Here is a 9,799-nt window from a genome sequence, read left to right as displayed (position 1 = left end):
CCCTGAAGGTTTAGAGAAGAGGCTTTATGGGATAACACGGTACACTATCCACCCTGAAGGTTTAGAGAAGAGGCTTTATGGGATAACACGGTACACTATCCACCCTGAAGGTTTAGAGAAGAGGCTTTATGGGATAACACGGTACACTATCCTCCCTGAAGGTTTAGAGAAGAGGCTTTATGGGATAACATAGTACACTATCTGATCTGTAAAGTTACACGTTCCTTACTATCAAGGCTGCTTTAATAAACCTGACTTTATCCCACAATGAAGATCACTTATGTGAGATGTTTGCCTAAATACTTGGTGGATTATTCAGGCCAGTCAGGCCTCTTGTCATGAATAAATATGGTATTGGTGTATCCAGTTATTTTTACTAATTTAGTTATCCCCTGTCAGACATACTTTATGTATATGTGATATGATTTTTTAACGTTGACCTTTAATGTATGTTTGCAATATGATTTATGACCAATAACGATGACCTTTAAATTTACAGGATGAGGATGATGACAGTGAAGGAGCCTTTGCCTTTTTTGGTGATGGTAAATATAAAACAATACCTAAAATAAATATACAGTGGTAGTATGATCATTTTTGTTGTCTTACTTGAGGTGAATGCGTGGTTAAATTGACCTTAGAGAACAATATTGAGTCAATATCACTTTTCAGGTCCATATAACACATGTTCTCCAAAATAAAAGTCCTTAGTTATTACATTAGATATGAAATTGTAATGCTTTTATCATTAAACATGATTGAGCATGATTGTCAAAATAAATGTACTGCATTTTCCAGCTAGAGAGTATTGTGACGTTACAATGGAGGTGATTTCATAAATACTTGTTTTAATAAAAGCTTCTAGTCCAGTAACTAGTCCTTTTGTTAAAAACAAACCAGCGCAGCATTAAGAGGTCCCTGTCAATGCTGCCTCTGGTTTGTCTAGACAGCACAAACAAAGTATCCAGATGTTCTCTATAGTTTAATGCTGCCAGTAGACCATGTGTTATGAGTCCAGGTCCTGGATTATGCTACCGTGGACATCTCTATAGACCAAACATATAAACACTGTTGGAAAATTGGAAATATTTGTTCTAATATTGGTAAAAGTACAGCCTATGAATGTTTCCTCACACTTTTGGTGGTTTCAAAAATGGAGGTTTGAGAGAAAGATTTAAACATTTTAAGTTTAAATTAGATATGTAAAATTCTTTATTTAGGCAATCTGATGTGATCTGTATTGCTTTTTCATAGATAGTGACCAAATGGATCCAGAGGTCATGCTACTGGGTCAGATTACCCAATTACAGAGGTAAGTCTGAAGGTTACACCCTAAACTTATGTAACATGTGTATATATGTCAGCGGAAACCTATTGAATGTCACCTGTATAATAGCTCTTCTAAAACCTTACTAGGATCTCGTAACAAAAAGGAGCATTGCACAGGTAATTAATTACCTTTTTTCATAATTAGGAAATCATTGCAAGTGCCTAAAATATGTACACTTTTACTAGCAAAATTGGTTTATAAACGAGCAAAATGTATAGCAGTGTTTATGTTAAATAAAGCATACTATAAATCAGTTGACCATACACTGCCCTTAACTACGTGACCATACACTGCCCTTAACTACGTGACCATATACTGCCCTTAACTACATGACCATATACTGCCCTTAACTACGTGACCATACACTGCCCTTAACTACGTGACCATATACTGCCCTTAACTACATGACCATACACTGCCCTTAACTACGTGACCATACACTGCCCTTAACCTCTTGACCATATACTGCCCTTAACTACATGACCATACACTCCCTTTAAACTGTATATTATTGTTGACATATTGTTAGTATATACAGTATTTTCTCCTCAATAAAACTTGTTACGCCTGACAAAACTAGCTAGTTAGCAAGTGAAAGTGAAAGTTGTCAAAACAATATTTTTAAAAAGCTTTCTGTATTTTTAACTAGTATTTATCTAACTAGCTCTTATTTTGCAAGTTACAACGAATTAATTTTGAAACCTGTGTTAAAGAGTGTAAAACACTGTATTTCTGACTGCAGACATTGTGTGCATATAGTGGGCTGCGTGACATTGTGTGTGTATGATGGGCGGTGACATTGTGTGTGTATGACATTGTGTGTGTATGACATTGTGTGTGTTTGATGGGCGGTGACATTGTGTGTGTATGATGGGCAGTGACATTGTGTGTGTATGGAGTGTAAAACACTGTATTTCTGACTGCAGACATTGTGTGCATATAGTGGGCTGCGTGACATTGTGTGTGTATGATGGGCAGTGACATTGTGTGTGTATGCGGGGTGGTGACATTGTGTGTGTATGATTGGTGGTGATATTGTGTGTGTATGATGGGTGGTGACATTGTGTGTGTACGACATTGTGTGTGTATGACATTGTGTGTGTATGATGGGCAGTGACATTGTGTGTGTATGACATTGTGTGTGTATGACATTGTGTGTGTTTGATGGGCGGTGACATTGTGTGTGTATGATGGGCAATGACATTGTGTGTGTATGATGGGCGGTGACATTGTGTGTGTATGATGGGCGGTTGTGTATGATGGGTGGTGACATTGTGTGTGTATGATATTGTGTGTGTATGACATTGTGTGTGTATGATTGGTGGTGACATTGCGTGTGTATGATTGGTGGTGACATTGTGTGTGTATGATGGGCAATGACATTGTGTGTATGATGGGCGGTGACATTTTGTGTGTATGATATTGTGTGTGTATGACATTGTGTGTGTATGATTGGAGGTGACATTGTGTGTGTATGATTGGTGGTGACATTGGGTGTGTATGATGGGTGGTGACATTGTGTGTGTACGACATTGTGTGTGTATGACATTGTGTGTGTATGATGGGCAGTGACATTGTGTGTGTATGCTGGGTGGTGATATGGTGTGTGTATGATGGGTGGTGACATTTTGTGTGTATGACATTGTGTGTGTATGAAATTGTGTGTGTATGACAGTGTGTGTGTATGACATTGTGTGTGTATGATTGGTGGTGACATTGGGTGTGTATGATGGGTGGTGACATTGTGTGTGTATGATGGGCAGTGACATTGTGTGTGTATGACATTTTGTGTGTATGATGGGTGGTGACATTGTGTGTGTATGACATTGTGTGAGTATGCTGGGTGGTGACATTGTGTGTGTATGATGGGTGGTGACATTGTTTGTGTATGACATTGTGTGTGTATGACATTGTGTGTGTATGATGGGCAGTGACATTGTGTGTGTATGGAGTGTAAAACACTGTATTTCTGACTGCAGACATTGTGTGCATATAGTGGGCTGCGTGACATTGTGTGTGTATGATGGGCGGTGACATTGTGTGTGTATGATGGGCAATGACATTGTGTGTGTATGATGGGTGGTGACATTTTGTGTGTATGATATTGTGTGTGTATGACATTGTGTGTGTATGATTGGTGGTGACATTGTGTGTGTAAGACATTGTGTATGTATGACATTGTGTGTGTATGATTGGCTGTGACATTTTTTGTGTATGATGGGTGGTGACATTTTGTGTATATGATGGGCGGTGACATTGTGTGTGTATGATGGGCGGTGACATTGTGTGTGTATGATGGGCAATGACATTGTGTGTATGATGGGCGGTGACATTTTGTGTGTATGATATTGTGTGTGTATGACATTGTGTGTGTATGATGGGCTGTGACATTGTGTGTGTATGATGGGCAATGACATTGTGTGTATGATGGGCGGTGACATTTTGTGTGTATGATATTGTGTGTGTATGACATTGTGTGTGTATGATTGGGGGTGACATTGTGTGTGTATGACATTGGGTGTGTGTGATGGGCAGTGACATTGTGTGTGTATGCTGGGTGGGGACATTGTGTGTGTATGATTGGTGGTGACATTGAGCGTGTATGATTGGTGGTGACATTGTGTGTGTATGATGGGTTGTGACATTGTGTGTGTATGACATTGTGTGTGTATGATTGGTGGTGACATTGAGCGTGTATGATTGGTGGTGACATTGTGTGTGTATGCTGGGTTGTGACATTGTGTGTGTATGATGGGTGGTGACATTGTGTGTGTATGATTGGTGGTGATATTGTGTGTGTATGATGGGTGGTGACATTGTGTGTGTATGATTGGTGGTGATATTGTGTGTGTATGATGGGTGGTGACATTGTGTGTGTACGACATTGTGTGTGTATGACATTGTGTGTGTATGATTGGGGGTGACATTGTGTGTGTATGACATTGTGTATGTATGACATTGTGTGTGTATGATTGGCTGTGACATTTTTTTGTGTATGATGGTTGGTGACATTTTGTGTATATGATGGGCGGTGACATTGTGTGTGTATGATGGGCGGTGACATTGTGTGTGTATGATGGGCGATGACATTGTGTGTATGATGGGCGGTGACATTGTGTTTGTATGATGGGTGGTGGCATTTTCATGCTCTTTATTGCATTTTTAAGCAACATAAACAAGTTGTGTATTGAAATGTGTATGTATATTTCTGTCTACAGACATTGTTTGCGTGCAATGGGCGGTGACCTTGAGAAGTTTCGTAAAGCTTACGATATGCTCAGTCATACAGACGATGACATGAAGTTGGAGGTAAGCTTAATACTTTCCTTGGATGCTCTTTCTGACTTAAGAATAGACTGGATGCATTTTAAAATCTTGTCCCATAAGAAATAAAACTTCACCCATGTCAAATTCTTACTCATGAGATCAGATCACATTCTGGTCAAATAACAGCATCAATGGTGTAACTACAGCCCAGAAAGTATCGTTGTTACACTAATTATATTGTTCACACAAGCTGTCATCATTTGAACCTCAGCGTATAAACACATCACGTTATCAATTCCAAGACAGGCAGTTTGGTTGTGAGACAGATGTGGACAATCTCACATAAGCAGAATGTTTATAACTGTGCTACTAACTTGATAAAGATCTTATTGAAAATACACAACGGCAGTGAAACCTGTTGTATAGTGGACATCACCCCCAATGACCACTACAAGGAATAACTTGTCAAATGAGATGAGTTTCAAGATTTTTCTTAGGTTTTTTCCTTCCATGCAGTTTCTCACCATGAAAAATTTAAATGGTTGGCAAGTACGAGTAACTCAGAATGGTTAAACTGGAACCCTATGTTGCAAAGGCAAGACAACAGTGTCAATGGAAATGAATTTCAAAACATGAAAGTGTTGTTCGATAGCAACCTCTGTCAAGTACAAAAGGAGCATTGGGGTGGTTTGTTATTAAAATTTAATTATGTCATCCTTTAATACAACCTTATACGAGTTTTCATATGAGACGAGCCCTAAAAGATTTCATTTTAGTCAAGCTTTTGTGAGACGCTTTTGTAAATGAAAATTATCTTACAACTTTCATAAATCTAATGAACTCCATTAGATTTATGAAGAAAGTTGCAAATAAAAATTGAAGTGGTAAGAAGTTTTAGATACTTTTTATTACACCATCAAGACTATTTTTGCTATCTATAATGATGTGATGTTACCTGTTGAGGATCTCTTCACAATGTGATATTTCCTTGTGTTCTAGGAGAAGCTTATCAAGTTCCTCAGCCCACAGGTATTTGGAATATGTGGAGTGCAGCTGTTCTACTGTAAGAACTTCGAGTACAACCTCCAAAAACTGCGTGACGGAGGCCGGGGTGCGACTGAAGCATAGGCCCCAGTTATAGGACCTGTAGGCTACTTAGGACTCCTGGAAGGCTGTGATTACAATATTTAAAATGTCATATGATTGGAGGAAATTCTTTGATGTGCCATAAGTATAATTACCTTGTTCACCTTCAAAACCTCAAACTGGCTGACAATAAGTAATGCTATGTATATATGATATTTTGTGAGATCATCGTACAGAGTAGTTACTGTGATAGGACCGTTTAGGGTGACGTTTTTAACTTGGGTAGGATGTTTTGTGGAGGGACGCTCTATAAGCTTAGCTGCGAACAAAGAGGTAAATACTAACTATCTTGGTAATAAAATGGAGATTGAATGGTTCTTGTGGATATATTTAGCAGGAAAGATGGATGTAAATCAACATTTCTGTTGAAATAATGGTTGACCTTGTGTTCTAGAAGTATATAGGTCAAGGTTAAATCTACGGTATACTTGATACCGGTAATTTAGGTTTAGGTAATCAAACTATTAGTGTTATTCTTAGACCATGATGCTCTCCTAGGTTGAACCTATGTGTATGTATATATAATAATAAGTTCTTGTAATATAATAAAAAATATAACAGAAGAAGTGACATCAAAACAAGGCCAAATTTTACCTCTATGTTTACAGAAAATTTATTAATTAGAGTTAAATATATGGCTGATTTGATATCATTTCATATCAGACCCAGGATTTGCCTGAGCTTCATATGTCAGGCACAATGGCCTATTAAGCAGGGCTTGATATAGGTCAATGGACAATATGGCGCCTGATATAGGTCGAGGGACAATATGGGGTCTTATATATAGGTCAAGGAACAATATGGGGTCTTATATAGGTCGAGGGACAATATAGGGTCTTATATATAGGTCAAGGAACAATATGGGGTCTTATATAGGTCGAGGGACAATATGGGGCCTTATATAGGTCGAGGGACAATATGGGGTCTTATATATAGGTCAAGGGACAATTTGGGACCAGATATAGGTCGAGGGACAATATGGGGTCTTATATATAGGTCAAGGGACAATATGGAGTCTAATATTGAGAAATACACTTATAACTCTTGAATTATTTTCACTGTCATTATCAACATTATGACTTTTGTGTATTATTTTGTTGAACTCCACAGTTGTATCAGCTAGTGATTCCAATATGCTTTTTCCATCCATATTTCCCTCAAATGTTAAAAACAAATGATTTTGCATTAGGAAACAGGCCTGAGCTGTTGGCCCTGAACTGTTGGCACTGAACCTTTGGTTTAGCTATGGTATCACACCCTGATCCAGGTGGATTGAGCAGGGCTGGGCAATACTGATAAAGGGAAAGATGATTGATTACATAGACAGTTTGAGTGATCATTTAATCAAGTACATATATGATAAACAGATATATGTATATATTGCATCCTATAGATAATACCCATACATGATTTTTGTGACCAAAATAAACTTCAGATAGACCTACAAGCATTCATGACAATACCACGTCATATATTCAGATAGTCTGTGTAGTTGAATTGACGTAGCACTTGAATTAGTGATAGGATGCTACTTGTTCGTGGGCGTAAATCTCCGCCTCAATCCTGATTCCTTTTTTACTCTACTAATACCAGATAGCATTAATGACGGTTAGGTTATTTCTTAGAATGTAAGTTAATCCTCAATTAGTGGTTAATGTGTGAAACATTGATGTCTATTCTTCAAACATCATTAAAACAAAGTCTCAGCAGGGGCGTTTCTAGAAATTTTTGGACCTGTTTTTTAGCAAAAAATGGTATATTAAAATGATTGGATGGATCTTAACAGCAGTAGACCAATAACGAGAAATTCCAAATTGTAGGGTATAAGGCGTTACTTAACATTTCAATAGTCCTAGGCCAGGATTTTATGAACGGGAGGCGTAACTACGGTTGCCCTGGTAGAGGGTCCATGGTGGGTTTTTTTTAAAAGGAGGGGCGTACGCCCATTACGCCCTCACCTGGACCCGCTCCTGCTCAGGATCAAGAAAAGTCAATATAACATAAGGTTACCCAATCCAGGGTATCTAGAACATACAGACCCTCAGGCTCCAACAGTGAAAAATAATAACCTTGTCAGCAAAGACAATTGTGGCATATATTTATGTTAAAAAGAATATTCAACCGTGACAGGGTTTTAAATAATTTTGAGGACAGAAAGGATTTATGTAACTTGTTATTTTTATATTTTAATCAGTTGATATGTTTTGTGAAAATGTATGATGTAGTTTGTATACATGTGACCGTGTGGGTTTTCTTTGGGTACTCCAATTTCCTCTCACCTCAAGACCCTCTGTACACTCTGGGCCAACAAGAGTGATGAACATAGTTTAGAAAATTTAGTTCATAATTTTAGTAAAATAAATAAAATTTAGATTTTATCAATTTGAATGTCTGGAACAAAATATTATGTTTCTTGTGTAAATTGAAGTTTTCTCTGACAGTAGAAAATTCTGTAATTTTATAATGGAAAAAGGAAAAATGTACAACCTTGATTACTTCTAAATTATATGTACATTAATGAATAATGGTTCTTACAACATGGGCCAAAAATTATCTCTCTCCATATTAGCAAGGATGAGAAACATGCTATCAAGACAGTGAACTGATATAGTGAACGAGGGGCCTATATGTTTGATTACATTCTTGTTTTGGATTTATTTTTGCATCATATATAGAGTATATAGATTTTGAATCAATAGCGTTAAGTATGTAAATGTTATTACCTTGTATTTACAGTAAAACATTTGTTATTAAACTGTGTCGACCCTCGGCCAACTAGAGAACATTTCTATAGTAGTGTTACATGTCTTGAATCTGTTTTCAAAAAAATGACTGTCTCTACACTTTAAAACTATCTGAAGGCTGTTGGTATTTTTAAACAAAATTTTAGTAACCAAAGCCACTTTCATTATTCAATTCAACGTTTGTCGTTTACCTTCACGTTTGTTTGAGGTTTTTATTTTGCATTTGTTTTTGTTGACCAGTTATTGGCCCTAATGACCTCTCTTGTGTTGATGGGTCGTTTATCATGTAATTATTATAGTAATGTTTCAACTACATATGTAAAAAAGTGATGACATTTCCACTAGCTACCAATGACAAAATGTTGTTTTTCACAAATACATATGGATATTTTGATTTCAAAAGTTAGGTATGGTTATTTTAATTTCAAAAGTTAGGTATGGTTATTTCAATTTCAAAAGTTAGGTAGGGTTATTTTAATTTTAAAAGTTAAGTATGGTTATTTCAATTTCAAAAGTTTGGTATGGTTATTTCAATTTCAAAAGTTAAGTATGGTTATTTCAATTTTAAAAGTTAGGTATGGTTATTTCAATTTTAAAAGTTAGGTATGGTTATTTCAATTTCAAAAGTTAGGTATGGTTATTTTAATTTTAGATGCTTTCCTTTAATAACCTTGTATGAAAGATTGAATGATTGTGACATTATTTTTACAGTAAGTTTTATTGTATTTTTACAATGTAAAGTATTTGGTGAAGATAATATTACCGCACTGCATGTACATAATCTATGTGTAATATTTCTTTATGTGTCAAAATTAAATGACAAGTTACATTTTTAGGTCACCTGAGACGAACCTCAAGTGACCTATTGCGATCGCCTTTTGTCCGTCGTCGTCCGTCGTCCGTCTGTAAACAATTTACATTTTCAACTTCTTCTCCAAAACCTCTGAACCAATTTCAATGAAATTTTGCAGGGACCTTCCATGGACAAAGGTCAACAAGAATAGTGGCCGGTTTAGTCCCAAGCCCCCAGGAACCTGAGGGTCAAATTGACTAAAATTTCAAAAATCTTCTTCTCAAGACCCAGATATGGTAGAATCAAATACTCTTCATATATGGAAGGGTCTTAAGGTGCTTTACCAAAATTGTGAATTTCTTGACCCTGGGGTCTCACGTTTCCCCCTGGGGAGGGGGTAAACTTTACTATAGTTTATATAGGGAAATCACATTTTGGACCAACATTTGTTTAATTTCCATTGGAAGTAATTCAATTTGGGTTAGCATTATCAGTATTAGGTAGCAGTTTGATAGTATG

General features: G+C 36.9%; 1 protein-coding gene across 1 annotated transcript in view; it reads left to right on the top strand.

Annotated features, from left to right (window-relative positions):
* The window catches only part of LOC110452630 (probable serine/threonine-protein kinase nek3), a 21,427-nt gene extending 12,511 nt beyond the window's left edge, over positions 1–8,916 (top strand). Inside the window, exons 8-11 of the mRNA XM_021501265.1 lie at positions 500–545; positions 1,255–1,312; positions 4,549–4,639; positions 5,597–8,916. Coding sequence (XP_021356940.1) covers positions 500–545; positions 1,255–1,312; positions 4,549–4,639; positions 5,597–5,725 — 324 coding nt within the window. The 3' untranslated portion in view covers positions 5,726–8,916. The remainder of the gene's footprint in view (positions 1–499; positions 546–1,254; positions 1,313–4,548; positions 4,640–5,596) is intronic.
* The last annotated feature ends 883 nt before the right edge of the window (positions 8,917–9,799 follow it).

This window comes from Mizuhopecten yessoensis, unplaced genomic scaffold (assembly GCF_002113885.1).
Source record: "Mizuhopecten yessoensis strain PY_sf001 unplaced genomic scaffold, ASM211388v2 scaffold6779, whole genome shotgun sequence".
Lineage (NCBI taxonomy): Eukaryota > Metazoa > Mollusca > Bivalvia > Pectinida > Pectinidae > Mizuhopecten > Mizuhopecten yessoensis.
Note: the sequence above shows the minus strand (reverse complement) of the source record. Positions and strands in the feature narration are given on the sequence as shown.